Consider the following 18,419-nt stretch of genomic DNA (forward strand, 5'->3'; position numbering starts at 1 on the left):
CTGTGGGGGGGCGATCGCGCCTCCCCTGGCTTTGAGCCGGGCTGAGGGGGCTCAGAGTGCCCCCCCTCCCCAGCGCCACGGCACAATTTATTTAATTTTTTTCATGAAGGGGGCGTGGCCACACCTTCCGCGATTAGGCCACGCTCAGTTACGCTGGCCCGCCGCGGTTCTTGGAAGGCCTGCCTGCGTGGGACGACGCATACCTGTGCAAATATCGGTAACATCGGTGCAAATCAAGAGGCCATCTTGCCCTTGCGGAAGGTTTGACCAGCCGCAGACTCGGCAGCTCTCCTCTCACACAGTGGGCTCTCATGCTGCATAGGAGATCACATGGGATAATTTATGCACACCCATAAAACGACGTACAGACATGTCTGCAATTTTTCTGACCACCCCCATTACCACTTCCAAACGCAGTCCACAGTCAATCACTGTGATGGATTCCTATGTGCGTCCGTAATCACAATGCAATCGCTGTGCATACGCAGTGTGGCTTATACTCATGGCAATTGCTAGATCTGCATATGTAATCAGGCCCTAAATCTTCATGGCATAAGCAGCAATATACACAGCAACCTAGTATAGTTGTGTCTTACCTCCATTGTGGTTAATACTGTTGGACTCAATAAGTGCCACATTAATTGGCCTCCGTGAGGAGAAGCGATCATCCTCGCTATCTAGATCATTTTCCCAGTTTGCTGCTTCTCCTTCATCATTAAAGTTTTCATTTCCAGCCTGGTTAGCAAGGTAATCACTGGCATCATCTTTGCGGCAGAACACAGCCACCCCATAGATACTGTTGTGACCGATCTGGTTGCTGGTGATGTGGGGAAGACTGGATGACATGATCCACACTCCACAGCCTTTATTACCTAGAAAGTAACAGAGCATATTATCTTTCGTTTGTTACAATCAAACACGGACCAGCAACTAACAATCACACAGAAAATATTACATCTTCTATAGATCTGTGCCCTAAACCATTTTCAGCATCTGCTCTCAAGGGGATACATTCAGTATGACGGCGCTTAGAACACCGGCGCCAGAATCCCGACACCTGTCAGAATCCCGGTGCCGGCATCCCGAAGGTAAGTAGCGGGGTTGAGGAGAGGGTTAGGGTAGGCACTAGGGGGAGGGTTAGGTTTAGGGTGCGGGGAGGTTAGGTTTAAGCACTAAGTGGGGAGGTTAGGTTGAGGCACCGGGGAGGGTTAATGATAGGGGAGGGAGAGGGGGAGGGTTAGGATACCTACAGACAGGTGTTTGTATCCTAACACTGTCCGGATGTCGGTGTCAGGATTTTCCCCGCCAGGATCCTGAGCACCAGCATCCTGTACACATCCCGCTCTCAAACACCCCAAAAGGATTTTAAGTCCTTCCTTTTAATGCATAGTTGAAACACTTTTTCAAAGATCAGTAATTATCCTTGCTGTATCCACAGATGGAAATATTCAAAACATGACGTCTGAGGGTTAGTTAAGGAACACTGCCATAGGCTAATTGACAAGACACAGAATCCAATAACAACAGAGATGGAAACTGTAAGGACTCACATCTCCTGACAATAGGTGGTATTAAAGAAATAACCTTTCATTTTCCAACAATACGTGAAGATTTCTTAGTTGCAGGAATCCCAGACATATATGACTGTTATGATTGAATTTAAAAAGGGAATTAATGAGAGATATTTAGCAACCAATCTGATGTTCACTTCAATTTTCATGATTCTGAGATAGATGGAATTGCAGAGCAATGCACAAGCATCTCAAATGCAAAGCTGCATCTGTGATCCCAGCACTGCGATCGAAGTCGTAGCCTGGGATCACCATCGCAATCGGTTGCTCCTCTGGCCAGGTTGCGGTAGCTGAAGCTCACCGTCAGCCTAGCCAGGAAATTTGCACCCACCGACATAGACCCTGGCCTCGTCCCTCCAGGAACGGTGGCCTGACATGCCCCCGCTCTGCCCACCCAACGCTGTCAATCATGCTGCAGCTTGGGGCAGGGGTCTGCAGCCGAGATCGCAGGACCTGTTATGCACATGCACAGATGGGTACTGACAAGTATGCTCAGACCACTCACCATCAGAGATGTGCGCTAACCATCAGGTTAGCGTACATCTCTGTATCAGGCCCTAAGTCAGTAGAAATGTACCAACTCCAAAATAAGAAGCTTAAAATCTATATAATAGTTCAACATGCACAGTACATGCATGCAGAGTAAGAGTGGGGGCACGCGTCTGCAGCATGCGTGCCCCCATATCCTCATCAACAGCCCCCACACAGCAGACAATAGAGTGTAGGGGTGAGCCACAGTGACAAGCTGCCGCCACCACCACCCTGAGCCAGCCCACTCATTCACCTTCCATGGCCCCACTTTACCAAACAAGGCTTTGACAACTTTATTGTGTCAAGTGAAGCACACGCATGCATATTTGTAATGATGTGCAGTACTTGTACACTCCGCCATCGAGAAGTGCCGCTGAGCTGTGTGCATCTATATGAATACATTCAGTTATACATTCAGCGTTATAGGGCAAGCTTATACTGGATGACAGAAGCTAACTGCAAGGTTAGCTCATACTCACTGCATTTAATTAGTTCTTCTCCGGGAGAAGCCCGAAGAGGAGATACAGTTGACAGTAGGGATGGCTACTGAGTGAATGTCTCGACACATTGATTCGAATCTTGTAGATGTTCGAATGATTTGAGTCACGAAAAGTTGGTGTGTCGAGACATAATACTGCAGCAGCCTCTCTCTCCCTGAGGTTCAACATACTGGCGCTGCTCAAACACAAAAACTGTAACTCAGGCAGTGGGGTATAAGCAGTGAGTTGAGTGGTGTGTGCTCTCATACTTTCAGGTGCCTCCGAGCTTTTTGCTCTCCACCACGGCTGCTCGGGCTCCCAGCTCCGCTGCCCTTCGGGCACAGGCCAGCCCGCCCGAGCCTCCCTCTTCACCATGACCACATAATCAAATGAGCAGTGCAGGCGGTGCTTTGAGTGACTTCCGGACACAGGACCCTGACCAGAGTCTGGCAACTCGCTTAGGGGACTCAGATGTACCGCACAATCATCGCGGCCACCCCACTCCTAGGTCACGCATCGGGATTGGAACTCAAGTGCTGGAAAAATAGCAACCCGCACAGCCAGTCCCCAGGCAGTCTCTGCATTCCAGAAGAGCCGTGAGCCAGGACACTGTCTCGAGCCACTCCACTGAGTTGAATCACGTGGCTCGAATTAATTCAATGGCTCGCTTTGCCCCTTGGCTAGTTGAGGTTTTGGGGGGTGGGGTGGGCCCTCCATGATGAGGGGGTGGAGCTAAATTAAGCAATTTGTGTCATTTTAGCCCCGCCCATCCGTACAGACCAGCAAATTACCTGTATTCACTTCACTAGGAATTGTTACATTTCTTACCAATTAATATACATATATATATTTGCTATTTATAAAGGAGCCAGAGTGGGACAGTAGTAATAGAGGAGTATGAGATACGGCGTGTCCACCAGTGGTGAATCCATCAGGGATATTATTATTAGGGGTGTGCACCGGCCACTTTTCGTGTTTTGTGTTTTGTATCTGGATCTTTCTTCGTGTTTTGGATCTGGATTGGTTTTGCCAAAACCACCCTTCCGTGTTTTGGGTTCTGGGTTTTGTGTTTTGGATCTGGATTTTTTTTTTTTTTAAAAAGCATAAAAACAGCTAAAATCACAGAATGTGTTGATTTTTCTGCTCCTATGCTATTATTAACCTCAAAAACCTTAATTTTCACTCATTTCCAGTCTATTCTGAACACCTCACACCTCAGAATAGTGTTTTTATGTCCAAAAGGTTACACCGAGGTAGCTGGATGACTATGCTAAGCGACACGAGTGGGCGGCACAAACACGTGGCCCATCTAGGAGTGACACTGCAGTGGCAGACAGAATGGCAGTTTGAAAAACTAGGCCGCAAACAGTACATAACGCAAAGAAAAAAAAAAGAGGTGAAAGATGGAATTGTCCTTGGGCCCTCCCACCCACCCTTATGTTGTATAAACAGAACATGCACTCTTTAACTAACCAATCATTTCAGCGCCAGGGTTTGCCACACGACTGTGGCTGAAATGATTGGTTCGTTTGGGCCCCCACAAAACAAGCTGGCAATTAATCTGTCCCTGCACAAACTGGCTCTACGGAGGCAAGATGTCATCCTCATCCTCCTCATCCACCGATTCCTCACCCTCTTCAGTGTGGTGTACATCCTCATCCTCACAGAGTATTAATTCGTCCCCGCTGGAATCCACCACCACAGGTCTCTCTGTACGTTCTGGAGGCTGGTCTCCCTGGAAGAGTTGATAATTCATTTTTATGAACATCATCTTCTCCACATTTTGTGGAAGCAACCTCCTACGCCTTTCGCTGACAAGGTTCCCGGCTGCACTAGACACTCTTTCGGAGTACACACTGGAGGGGGGGCAACTCAGGTAAAATAGAGCCAGTTTGTACAGGGGCCTCCAAATTGCCTCTTTTTCCTGCCAGTACAGGTACGGACTGTCTGACATGCCTACTTGGATGCTGTCACTGATGTAATCCTTTAACAGACAGACGCACGCTTGTCGCTGCTGCTTTGAGGATGCAGGTGCGGCTACAGCCCACACAATTCACAAAGACAGAAAAAAAAAAATTATTTTGTTTGGAGTGCACTTTGGGGGTTACAGCACCCTTTGACGGACAAGCCAGCCGGCCCTTTACTTATGACACAGGCGCACGCAGTCGCTGAATGGCAAAAGTGGCCAGAAATTTTTCGGGCCACCCAAAGCGTCTCCTGCACGCCCTTGTCGCTTTTCAGAAAATTCTGCACCACCAAGTTTATTGTGTGAGCAAAACATGGGACATGCTGGAATTTGTCCAGATGTAATGCCCGCACAATATTGGTGGCGTTGTCAGATATCACAAATCCCCAGGAGAGTCTAAGTGGGGTAAGCCACTGGGCGATGATTTCCCTCAGTTTCTCTAAGAGGTTGTCGGCGGTGTTACACAGCGTAGCCTGCCTTGGAACGAGCTGGCGTTTCTGAGATGCTGCTACTGGTGACGCTGGTGTTGTTACTGCGTAAAGTGATACATTTACCCAGTTGGCTGTCACAGTCATATAGTCCTTAGTCTGCCCTGTTCCACTTGTCCACATGTCCGTGGTTAAGTGGACATTGGGTACAACCGCATTTTTCAGGACACTGAGGACACTTTTTCTGATGTTTCTGTACAGTCTCGGTATCGCCTGCCTAGTGAATATGAATCTAGACGGGATTTGGAACCGGAGACACACTACCTCCATCAATTGCCTAAATCCCACTGCACTAATGGCGGATACCTGACGCACGTCTAACACCAACATAGCAGTCAAGGCCTCAGTTATACGTTTTGCTTCAGGATGACTGCTGTCGTACTTCATCCTCCTCGCTAAGGACTGTTGGAGGGTCAATTGTTTAGTAAAAGTAGTGGTGTTCCTACTTCCTCTCTGGGATAATGAACAACTCCCAGCAGCAGCAACAGCACTAGGAGGAAGTGGTTCTTGAGCTTTCCCTCCATTTATGTTATATTGATATATACGTGCGGCTAAGGCGCACACAAACACAGAAAATAATTTTTTATTTTTGTTGGAGACTAGTGCACGTGGGTTACACCACCCTTTAAGAAATGAGCCAGCCGGCCCTTTACTTATGGGACACAGGCGCACGCTTGGCGCTGCTCCTTTGTTGATGCACGTACAGCCACAGTGCACACAATTCACAAACACAGAAAATATTTTTTTATTTGGTTTGGAGTGCACTTTGGGGGTTACAGCACCCTTTAACGGTCAAGCCAGCCGGCCCTTTACTTATGACACAGGCGCATGCTTAGCGCTACTTCGTTGATGCAAGTGCGGCTACTGCGCACACAATTCACAAACAGAAAAAAATATTTATTTTTTTTGCACTTGGGGGGAGCACCCCTGATGGACAGAGCACCCCCTGGACAACACTACAGCACCCCTTTAGGACTGGGACACCGCACAGGACTTTGGAGTGGACACAGCCCCTATGGACAACTGACTACACAACACAGTACAGCCAGCACCTATGGACTTTGGAGGAGTGGACACAGCCCCTATGGACAACAGTAGCACAGCACAACACAACACAGCCAGCCCCTATGGACTTTGGAGGAGTGGACACAGCCCCTATGTACAACAGCAGCACAGCATAACACAGCCAGCCCCTATGGACTTTGGAGGAGTGGACACAGCCCCTATGGACAACAGCAGCACAACACTACACTGCACTACACTGCACTACACTATGCAGCCCAGCCAGCTCTAACTCCCACCCTCCCTCTTCACTGTCCACAGCCGAGTGAGAAAATGGCGCCGACGCGGGTACCTTATATAGGATCCAAAACCCGCGAGACCCGGAAGGCGGGATGATGACGTTTTGCCTCGATTTCAGATCCGAGTCAGGCGGGAAAAGTCGAGCCTGACTCGGATCGGACTCGGATCAGAGGGGCTCGGGGGGGTTCGGATTTCAGAAATCCGAACCCGCTCACACCTAATTATTATTAGCATTTATAGGGCACCACAAGTGGTCCGCAGCGCATTACAGAGCAATGCACACCCTGCACCCAGGACTGACCACTGTCTCCCTTGCTGTCCGCCGGCTCCCTGTACTTCTTCCACAGCGCCATCTGTTTAGTGATGTATTCAGAAACATGGTGCGACACAGGAGCAAGCAATTACTCTGGCACTGTGCCAGTCTTTGCTCCCTTCTGCACATGAGCCATCTTTCCAAATGTATCACCAAAAAGATGGCACCATAGGAGAAGCATAGGGAGCAGCACACAGCGCAGGAGGCACATTGTAACAGGTACCCTCCGTACCTGTTAAAATGTGCCTCCTGCGTATTCAGTTTTTAACTCCACAGTCACAGGTTTATCTCAAATATTTCTAAGGATAAAACATTGTCACCAAATCATTTGAACAGTAAATGCAACTACATCTATTGTTCTCTTTCTTTTTTATATACGTAGAACAGTTTGAACATATGTGCTTAAACATTTTAGGAAATCCCTCCTGCCATCAGTGGCATAATTAGGGTATTTGGAGTCCAGGGCAAGATGAAAAATGGAGCTAACCCTATGTGTGCGCCGAAAAAGTGGTCATGGCCACTGACAAATGGGGGCGTGTCAACATGACACACCACTGTTTCTCGTCACTCTGGGAACATTCCTTTCCATTCCATATGCACCTTAATGCCCCCAGTAGTAGTGCCCATTTGCAATGCACACTGTAGTAGTGCCCCTTATGCAATGTCCCCAGTAGTGCTACTCATACAGAGCTCCCAATAGTGCCACTTATACAGTAGTGGTCCCCCTATGCAGTGCCCCCAGTAGTGGTTCCCCTTTTGCAGTGCCCCTAGTAGTGGTTCCCCTTTTGCAGTGCCCCCAGTAATGGTTCCCCTTATTCAGTGCCCTCTGTAGTGGTCCCCCCCATGCAGTGCCCTCTGTAGTGGTCCCCCCCTATGCAGTGCCCCCTGTAGTGGTCCCCCCAGTAATGCCCTTTATACAGTGCCCCCAGTAGTTTTCCCCCCTATGAAGTGCCCATTACACAGGGCCCCCAGTAGTGCCACTTACATATATCACAAAGACACACACAAAACAAAACACAATACTTACCTGAATCCCTCTGCTGCCTGCCGCCGTCCCCTCCTTCGTCCTCCTACTCAGCACCATGGGAGAGGAGTGAAGACATCTCTCCCTCTACCCACTGCAGGAGCCAGAAGGCAGAGCTCATGAGTGAACTCCAGCCCGGCTCTGGCCCTGGGTGCAGCACCCAATGAGAGTCTGTCTGACTCTCATTGGCTGGTAAAACAAACACACCGCCACTACACGGTTAAACTAACATACTGGTGCCGGGTAGTACACTCATACTACCCTGGCACCAGTATGTTAGTGTAACAGAGTAGTGCGGACCGCGCTCACTCTGACGGCACCCAGGGCTTCAGATTAATCACTTTCCACTTGTATGTGTATAAACTGTCACTGTATGTACTGTGTATTACGTCTCCTCTGAAAAAGCTGTAGCACCTCTGTGAGTAAACGATACTGCAAAGACATTCTGATTGCACATGTGTGGCTTCTGAAGGCAGCCCTCGGACGCACAGCTCATCCAAGCATTTTTGTAAAAAATAAATTGGGTGAAACCATACCGGTTCCAAACTTGATTTCCCATAAGTCAGGCTGACCTGCAAAACCTCACAAATATTCAAGCCAGTGACCTTATCCATGCCCACCCATGAGCTAGCTGTGTGTTGAAACAGACCTGATCTCAGGTTTATTATCAAACCCACGATAGCCTGAAGCAAGTAAGGTCCCTCGCTCACTGACCCTAATTAACTTGTGCATGAAGCGATCACCCAGAATGATCTATTACCTGTGCTTGACCCCCCCTGTCCCCAATCCTCGCTTCTGCCATTTTGAGAGTTGTCTTGGTAATTAGAGAATATTAAGGGAAAAAGACAGAATGCTTGAATATGGCCTATAGACCCCAAGTCTAATTTAAAGCATGCCAAAAAAAAAAAAAAAAATATGAGATATGGTAAGAACTTACCCTTGTTATCTCTATTTCTACGAAGTCCATAGGGTTCCACAGGATACCTTGGGGTATAGGTGTGACGTCAGTCGCAGGGCACCAAAGAGTTAAGCTTTCAGCCTCCCAGGATGCACTAGGTCCCCCTCCTATACCCCGCCCCCGGGCCAAGGCACCTCAGTTAGTTACCAAGCCATAGGCCGGAGGAGGAGAAGGAAGAGAGAGAACAAAGATCTGGACACATACAAGAATCACATTCTCACCAGAGGGAGACGGAAAACCGGTGACCAGAGCAAAGCCCATCTGCAGCACAGGTGCGACAGGGCGGGAGTCCTGTGGAACCCTATGGACTTCGTAGAAATAGAGATAACAAGGGTAAGTTCTTACCATATCTCATATTTTCTACTTCAGGGTCCATAGGGTATCCACAGGATACCTTGGGGATGTCCCAAAGCAGTATCCTTTAAGGGTGGGGACGCTCCTGTGCAGAAAGGAGAATCCGCCGCCCGAAGGAAGCATCCTGAGAGGCGAAGGTGTCAAACCTGTAATACCTCACGAAGGTATGGACAGAAGACCACGTAGCAGCCTTGCAGATCTGAACTGCCGAGGCACCACGTCGAGCTGCCCACGAAGGACCCACAGACCTAGTGGAATGAGCCTTCAGAGAAGGAGGGACCGGTAGGCCTTCATGAAGATAAGCTTCAGAAATAGCCATACGGATCCAGGCTGCCAAAGTTTGCTTTGAAGCAGGCCAACCCTTTTTACGGAAGCCATAGAGGACAAACAAAGCGTCCGACTTCCTAAACGAAGAAGTGCGGTCAACATAAGTCCTTAAGGCCCGCACAACATCCAAAGAGGCCTCACCCACGGAAAGACCCGGTGAGTTAAAGGCCGGAACAACTATTTCCTCGTTAACATGAAACTGGGAAACAACTTTGGGAAGAAACTCGGGCCGAGTGCGGAGCACTGCCCTGTTCCCATAAAAAACCAAGAAAGGGGGTCTACAAGAAAGAGCCCCTAACTCAGAAACACGTCTGGCCGAAGCAATGGCCAGAAGGAAAACAGTTTTAGCTGTTAGCCATTTAAGATCCACTGAGCCCAGTGATTCAAACGGCGGTCCTTGGAGAGCCCTCAGGACCACAGCCAAATCCCAAGGCGCCACAGGTGGAACAAAGGGCGGCTGAATGCGGAGAACACCCTGCATAAAGGTGCGCACATCCGGGATTGTAGCAATCCTACGGTGAAACCAGACAGATAGGGCCGAAACCTGTACCTTCAAAGAAGCAAGGCGAAACCCATGATCTAGTCCCGCTTGCAGGAAGGCGAGAATCCGAGACAGACGAAACTCCCGCGGTGCATAACCTCTCGGTCGACACCACTGGAAGAACGTATGCCACACGCGATGGTATATCCTCGCGGAAGACGGTTTCCGAGCTTGTAACATGGTACGCACCACAGAGCTGGAAAACCCCCGGGACCTCAGCATGGCCGTTCTCAACAGCCACGCCGTCAAAGACAGCCGAGTCAGGTCCGGGTGAAGGCAAGGACCCTGAGACAGAAGGTCCGGTCGTAGCGGCAACCGCAGAGGAATGTCCACGGACAGACCCTGAAGGTCTGAGAACCAGTGCCGTCTGGGCCACGCGGGAGCTATCAACAGGAGCGTCCCTCCTTCCTGTTTGAATTTCCGGATTACCCGTGGAAGAAGGGAGACTGGAGGGAACAGGTATGCGAACCGGAACGTCCACCGGACGGACAGAGCATCCACCAGAGACGCCCCTTCGTCTCTTGTGCGAGACCCGTACACCGGCAACTTGTTGTTGTGCCGGGACGCCATGAGGTCGATTTCTGGAAGACCCCACCTGTCCACCAGTAGTTGAAAAACGTCCGGGTGCAGGGACCATTCCCCCGGATGAACGTCCTGGCGACTTAGAAAGTCCGCCTCCCAATTGAGCACTTCCGGGATGAAGACCGCTGATATGGCCGGAAGATTGCGCTCCGCCCAAACCAGGATCCGAGAGACCTCTACGAGAGCCGCCTGACTGCGAGTTCCTCCTTGCCTGTTTATGTAGGCCACGGTGGTAGCGTTGTCCGACTGGACCTGCACCGGGCGACCCTGGAGAAACCGCTGTGCCTGCTGGAGAGCATTGAAGACCGCACGGAGTTCCAAGATATTTATTGGAAGCTCCGGCTTCTGTCGGCGTCCACCTGCCCTGGAACAAGTGTGGACCCGACACTGCTCCCCAGCCCCGAAGACTGGCGTCCGTTGTCAACAGGACCCAATTTGGAACCCAGAACGGACGTCCCTTGTTGAGGTGGGTCGTCTGTAACCACCACGTAAGGGACAGGCGAACCTCCTGGGTGAGCACAATCGTCTGGGACTTCAGAGACTGAGTCAGCCCGTTCCACTTGGACAGGATCAGGTGCTGCAGAGGTCTGGAGTGAAACTGGGCGTATTCCACCATGTCGAACACCGACACCATGGAGCCCAGTAACCTCATCGCCGAGTGTAAGGACCCCCGGCGGCTGTGCAGGCAACTGCGCACCCTTGACTGTAAAGCAGAGATCTTGTCCTCCGTCACGAAGATCCTTTGCTGTCCCGAGTCCAATAAGGCTCCAAGATGCAGAATCCTCCGAGACGGGATTAGAGTGGACTTCTGCCAGTTGATTAGCCAGCCGTGCCGTTGCAGCAGTGCAATGGTCAGGTCCAAGTGGCGTAACAGGAGCTCTGGAGATCCTGCCACCAATAACAGGTCGTCCAAATACGGCAACATGCGGACTCCCTGCAGCCGCAGAGAAGCCGCCATGACCGCCATCACCTTGGTGAAAACACGTGGTGCTGTTGCCAGGCCAAAAGGTAACGCCCGAAACTGGAAGTGGTCGCTGCGGATTGCAAACCTGAGGAACTGTTGATGGCGCCAAAGAATAGGGACATGCAGGTAAGCGTCCTGTATGTCCAATGACACCAAGTAGTCCCCAGGTTCCAGCGCCAGAATGATGGACCGTAGGGTCTCCATCCGAAACTTCGGGACCCGCAAAGACTTGTTGAGTGCTTTGAGGTTGAGAATCGGACGATATGACCCATTGGGTTTCTGTACCAAAAATAGATTTGAATAGAAACCCTGGCCCCTCTGGGAGAATGGAACCGCCACTATAACTCCCGCCTGGAGCATAGTGTGCAATACCTTCCGCAGCTCCGTAGCCTTGTTCCGGTCTGATGGGAGACCCGTGGTGAAGAAGCGAGCCGGGGGTCTGTGCCGGAAGGAGAGGGCGTATCCGTGGGAAACCACCTCCAGAACCCAAGTGTCTGTCGTAGTGGTCGACCAACACTGGGCGAACTGTAGCAGGCGGCCTCCCACCCTGGGATCCCCCAAAGGGAGGCCCGGACCGTCAGGCCGCAGGCTTGTCATCTGGCTTGGGGGCCGGACGTCTGGTACTCCATGCCTGCTTCCGGGGCTTGACCGATTTCTTAGGGCCAGCCTGTCGAGGAAACGACTGTGGTTTGGGCCTGCCCTGGGCCCTAGATGACCGAAAGGACGATGGTCCCGAACCAGAAGGAGCAGCGGCCGACGGGAGACAAGCAGATTTGGCTGCCGCCAGCGTGGCCACAATCTTATCCAGATCCGGACCGAAGAGAACTTCTCCGGTAAACGGCAACGCTTCCAGACCTTTCTTGGAATCTGCGTCCGCCTTCCAGGATCGCAGCCACAAGGTGCGACGAGCAGCTACCGCTGCTGAAGAAATTCTAGACACCAGAGTACTAATGTCTAGAGCCGCCTCGTTGATGTAGGTGGCCGAATCACGGAGATTGCCAATCAACTCCGCCTGATCGGCCGGACAGTCGGATTCAAAAGAAGCCTCTAATGAATCCGCCCAGCGCTCCATCGCTCTGGCAACCCAGCAAATGGCCATAGCCGGCCGTGCTGCCCCCCCTGCAAGGGAATAAGCGGACTTCAGGCAGATTTCTACCTTGCGGTCCGTAGCATCCTTAAGGGAGGACATGGATGGCATCGGCAATGTGGCACTACGGACAAGACGGGTCACGTGAGAATCCACCTGTGGAGGGGATTCCCACTTAGCAAAATAATTATCCGCGAACGGATAAGCCACCGCCAGGCGTCTCTGCGGCTGGTATCTTTTGCCAGGTTGTTTCCACGCCTCCTCTAAATGGTCCACCAACTGACCCGAAAGAGGAAAGACTGTGGAATCGCCCTTTACATCTTTGAAAAAGGCATACTTAGATTTAGCCGCTGGAGGAACTTCGTCCTCAATCACCAAGGCTGTGCGGACCGCCCGAATAAGTCCAGGAATATATACTTTGGACTTAGCATCAGCGTCCTTAGTATGGAGAGGTTCCTGATCGTAAGGATCAAGAATCTCCCCATCATCAGACGTCCCTTCGTCATCCTCATAAGGAGCGGACAGAGACGCCACCGGCCTTTTATGAGGCCGCATCACAGACTCCCCTTGCAACACATCCGACAAGTGCTGTACAGAACTCGTCAGGGAGTTAACCCACGCTGGCTCCTGAGAACCCGGGAGCGGGGAAATAGGGAGACTGTGGGGTACCACCAATTGTCGTGGGAACCCCTGCATGGGTGACGACACCACAGACTGCTGGGACAAACCCCTCGGAGTAAACGCGGGCTGCGGAGCTAACTGGCCCACTAAAGCTGTTAACGCCTGAGCGAAACAAGCCCAGGGCGGCTCCTGTACCGGTGCTGTAACCGTAATAGGCCGCGCCATGGACAAACACTGCCGGCAAAGGCCCTCCGCGCTACCCTCCCCCTCCGCTAACGGTACTTTGCACGTGGTACACTGTAGCCGGAGGGGAAAATCACTTTCAGACATGATGGCACCACGTATGTGACCTCTCTCACCAATTAAGTATTTAAATAGGCGAGAGACCACCCTGCAGCACCGCACCGCAAGGGCTTTAGCAGAAGAACAGGGACAGTAATAAAGCTGACAGTTTAGAGAAGAAAAGTTACAGGCAGCAGCGCTAGCACAGTCACATACAATGCAGAGAAATAACAATTCCTGCACTAACAGCGCTGATCACTCAACTACACAGACACAGGGCCTGGTAGGACACAGCGCTGCATACACAGACCTGACCACAGCGGAGGAGAGGTATGCGGGGGGACCCAGACCACGATGCTTCCGTCCAGCGCTTCCAGCAGCGTTCACCATGCGTTCTGGAGAAGATGGCCGCCGAGGAGCAGAGAGGAGGCTGGCCTGGGGGAGGAGCGCTGCCACAGGACCAGTCGGCAGCATGCAGAGAGGGCTGTGTGCAGCGGGGGAGGCGCCGGCTGTGAGACAGGGAAGGCGCGCTCCCCTGGCATGCATTTAACCCCTGGGACGCCGCAGCGCTACCGCTCTGCTGCGGTCCGCTGTCCCAGGGGGTAGTGGAAGCGCAGGTTGGTCGCCTGGCTCCACGCTGCAGCCAGTCCCCAGGGAGCCCCCTGCCTGGGGACTTAGGACCATGTGATCAGCGGGGACCCACCGCGGGACCCCGCTGCTTACCTCTGTCCCCCTTGAATCCGGCCATGGTCCGGAGCATCTGGGGTCACCGCTAGCTGTGACCCCAGACGCCCACCAGCATCCCCGGATCAGTACCGGCGTTCTGGTACCGGCGGGGTGTAGGGAAGACAGCATGGACGTCAGGACTGACTGTCCATGCTGTTCATCCAGGTGTGCAGCCACAGCTGCATGAAGAATAAGCTTCAGGGGCTCTTCTAGCCCCCACTCCAACAGGTGCACCCGACTCCGGCCGGGCACCAAACTAAACTGAGGTGCCTTGGCCCGGGGGCGGGGTATAGGAGGGGGACCTAGTGCATCCTGGGAGGCTGAAAGCTTAACTCTTTGGTGCCCTGCAACTGACGTCACACCTATACCCCAAGGTATCCTGTGGATACCCTATGGACCCTGAAGTAGAAAGAAGTATTTAAGAGGAGACTCCAAGTGCCCAGACCTTCATGATCACCTCCCCAGCAAAAGCTGCAGAGCTCAATATGAGGCTTGGAATGATCATACATGCAGATACTGAAGAACAGGTAACCTATTTTGTACGTAATGAAAGTCTTCATCTCTCATACCATGTCCAATTGTGCCTCTTCTCTTTTATATATGTAAGTCAGACGAGAATTCAGCCTTGTACAAATGAGAATTTCACAGTACTACCTCATATTGGAGACCTAATAGTTAACCACTATAATCCCCTCTCCCCCTATATATTTTACACATTGAAACCTATTTTTGAAAATATTGACATTAATTAGAATCACTCTGTATTGACTTACTGCTTTCTTAGCCAGAGTAAATTGACATATGTGTTTGTGGATAATTTTTTGCAAGGCAATTGCTCCCCAAGACAATGACCCTATAGCAAGACATTTCATCATGGGAATGAATGCAATTATTTGCGGATAGCTTGTTCTTAGTTTTAGTCTAGTCAGCTGGTAAGACACATCATCAAGAAATTACTGACAGAGTGAAAACATAGACCTGAAATCTTACCACGTTACCATGACAAATGGGAAAATATGTGCCTTGGATATAGTACCCTTGTTTTATAAGGATTTAAAAAGCACACCTTTCAATAGATTGTAGTTAAAATTTTTCAAAAAGACAAAATTAATTTACCATAAATGGTGTTTCCTTCAATTAGACCCTTGCCCCGTTCTCCAACAACCACTCCATCCGAATACCCACAACATATAAGGTTACTTCTGAGAACGGGGTCACCACCTCTTCGGATATCCACTCCACCCCACTGATTTTCACGGATTACGTTTTCTGTGACAGAATAGAACACTTTATTAGCTTTGCAAAAAAAAAAAGGAGATAACATTGAAGATGTTAATATAGTCAAAAAGAAGCCTGTTACCAATACAAGTTTCTCTTAGGCTCTTCAGTTCCAACTTACTCTATTGTGAAAACTCTTATCCTAATTCATTGCTTCAATTTGTAACCTTATTTGATAAATATCTATTCATCTACTATATTGCACGGTCTTTCTATATATAATAACATCTGTATATTTGCGCAGTTGGCTATTTTTTAAAATAGGCTAATATCAACCCCAATTATTATTTTTCAAGTACCTTATTTTTTACATCCCACTGACCACCATTTTAATTTTGTACTGTCTGTAAAACACAAGGGTATTAAGGTGATAAATTACATTTTAGGAGGATATTCAATTATGTAGAGAAAGCTGCTAAATGAAAATAATTGTCTACATGAACCTGCATGCTCTTCAATTTTCTTTTTGTCTTCTAATAAGAAGTAAACTGTTAGAAATTTGGTTTAATATAATCCTCTAAATCAAATATAATATGATACAAAGGCTAAGTGATAATACATAGACTAATTAGCTACAGTATTTAACTAGAATCAACAATATCATAGTACAAACAGCTCTATGACACTGTATTGCATAGTAGCTATTCAGAATCCCTCAATACTCCAAAACAGGGGCGTAAATACTTCTGATTTATGCACACCAGAGGAGCAATAAGTAGGGAAGCCCAGGGGGCATGTGCCGTGGTCTTCCTTCTCCCAGAGCCCAACCATGGATTCCGGTCTCTAGGGACGGATCCCCGGCAAGGATAGCACGCAGTGCATGGCTCCTACCTCCTTTGTTGGTATTTCCCCCTCACATACGTGGGACCTGCTTCTTCTGCTGTTGCTGTGGGAGCAGCAAATAGCAAGAACGGAAGACCCTGATCAGCAACAACAGGTAGTGTTTGTGTGCTGGGGTGTTGATAGTTGGGGAGAAGTGTGTCTGATTACTGCTGCTGGGGTGTTGGCAGGAATGCGGGGGGAGAGAGAATGTGTGTCTGGGTGCTGCTGCTGGGGTGTTGGCAGGAATGCGGGGGGAGAGAGAATGTGTGTCTGATTACTGCTGCTGGGGTGTTGGCAGGAATGCGGGGGGAGAGAGAATGTGTGTCTGGGTGCTGCTGGGGTGTTGGCAGGAATGCGGGGGGAGAGAGAATGTGTGTCTGGGTGCTGCTGCTGGGGTGTTGGCATGGCAGTGATTGCAGGGAAGAAAGTGTGGGTTATGCTGGGGTATTGGCAGTGAAAGCAGAGGAGAGAGTATGTGTCTGGGTGCTGCTGGGTTGCTGGAAGTAAATGTGGAGGGGGAGAGTGTGTCTGGGTGCTGCTGGGGTGTTGGCAGTAAAGTCAGGGGACAGTGTGTGTTTGGGTGCTTCTGGGGTTTTAGAAATAAATGCAGGGGGAGAGGGAAGTCGCATGAAAGTACACCCCTGCTCTAAGTTCAGTAATTATGTTACCAATTATTATATATTTTTTCTTGTGCCATATCTCACCTGATTTAGCAAAGTTAGGTGTATTTTTGGTTACGACTGGCTATGGGTTAGACCAGTGGTTCCCAAACTTTTTTGAATCACGGCACCCTAGAGTATCAGCATTGTTTTCACAGCCCCCCTAAGTTTAAATTTGTTACTGTGAAATTCAGAAAAGCTGTGCTGACTTGTCATCCTTAGGTTCAGTTATGTGGTGGTGGACAGGTTTGCACTTCTGTTTGTTCACATATTTACATTGCATTGACCATAAATAATGTTATTTGGTGCTAGAGCACCAACCTGAGGCACCCCTGCAAGTGTCTGAAGGCACCCCAGGGTGCCACGGTGCACAGTTTGGGAACCACTGGGTTAGACCATGCTGTGCATACCCACAATTGTACTGGAATACATTGGGATTTGGGAGCGATTGTCTCAGGTGTTCCTCAAAGTATCTCACTCAGGGGGAATTAAATTGTTTACTTGCGTCCACAGCTCCTGTCTTAAGTGACAGGAACTATTAAATTGCTTGTGCTGCTGGGTGCGAGTACCGTGGGTGCCCATTATTTCTGCTTGCCACCTCCTGAGGCGATTAGCATAAATCCGCCCCAACTGGCTTTTCGGCACCCAAACTCTTCGACCTCAGCTATTGGCACAGGTTGAACCACTTTACGTGGCTAATCCCGATGCATTTGGGTGCTACAAGTAATGGCTGCCTACGGCACTCTTGTCCATCGGCAAAACAATCGAATATCGCCAATCGAGCCCCCAAAAACAATTGACTGTCTGAAGATGGTGTTAGCCCATAGTAGCCTTTGAGCTACTTTTTCCAAAGTTTACTAGAGAGGCATCCGGAGTGTCCAGGGTTGCATTAAGTGAAGCCTGCGGACTAATTGAACAAATTTCTGTTCACCACTTCCTAAGACTCAAACAAAAATGTGCGTTAAGTTGGGCTTTCTGCCATTATCGCAGCCGCCGATAACGTGTTAACCCATACATCCGGGTACTCCCGTAGATTTACAGCTGGAGTAAAATGGCTTCTAATTGAATAGCACCTGGCGTTATACCTCGATGCTACTACACGGTACATATAGAATTGAATTTGACCCTCAGTGTAAACTGCCTTATATATTTAACAATGTTTCTGCAGCGAACCATACGGCTATGCCTGGAATTGCAAATAATACTTAGCAATGGTTTAGTGTTTAACTTTATTCTATTGCTTAGAGAAACCGTACTGCATGACAGCAGGATGGCCCTGCGTTAAAAGACAATTTGACGTGTGCTATATCTGTATGTTCAAAAAAACATTTTTGTATAGACTGCATTCATCTTCCATTGCTCCTTTAATAATAATTCAGCATAGAGAAAAAGTTCCTGGGGGGCTTTGAGAACAAGTATCCAACTGAATGCCACTGACCTACTTACTGCTGTAGTAATCTGAGCAAGCTCTAGAATAAGAAGCAGATATTCAGCCACTTGGGCACAATGTACGCTGTCTACTCTTATTATAAGGTACTTTCTGT

The 18,419-nt window shown here is 49.7% G+C and overlaps 1 protein-coding gene across 3 annotated transcripts in view; it reads right to left on the bottom strand.

The window, feature by feature from the left end:
- FBXO10 (F-box protein 10) overlaps positions 1 to 18,419 on the bottom strand; it is a 149,546-nt gene that overhangs the window by 34,525 nt on the left and 96,602 nt on the right. For all 3 annotated transcript variants that reach the window (XM_088460125.1, XM_088460124.1, XM_088460122.1), the window contains 2 exons: positions 15,233 to 15,385; positions 597 to 872 (listed from right to left, as the gene is read on the bottom strand). In XM_088460125.1, the coding sequence (XP_088316251.1) occupies positions 597 to 872; positions 15,233 to 15,385 (429 nt within the window). The remainder of the gene's footprint in view (positions 1 to 596; positions 873 to 15,232; positions 15,386 to 18,419) is intronic.

The sequence above is a fragment of the Taudactylus pleione genome, unplaced genomic scaffold (assembly GCF_031769625.1).
Source record: "Taudactylus pleione unplaced genomic scaffold, aTauple2 ptg000967l, whole genome shotgun sequence".
Lineage (NCBI taxonomy): Eukaryota > Metazoa > Chordata > Amphibia > Anura > Myobatrachidae > Taudactylus > Taudactylus pleione.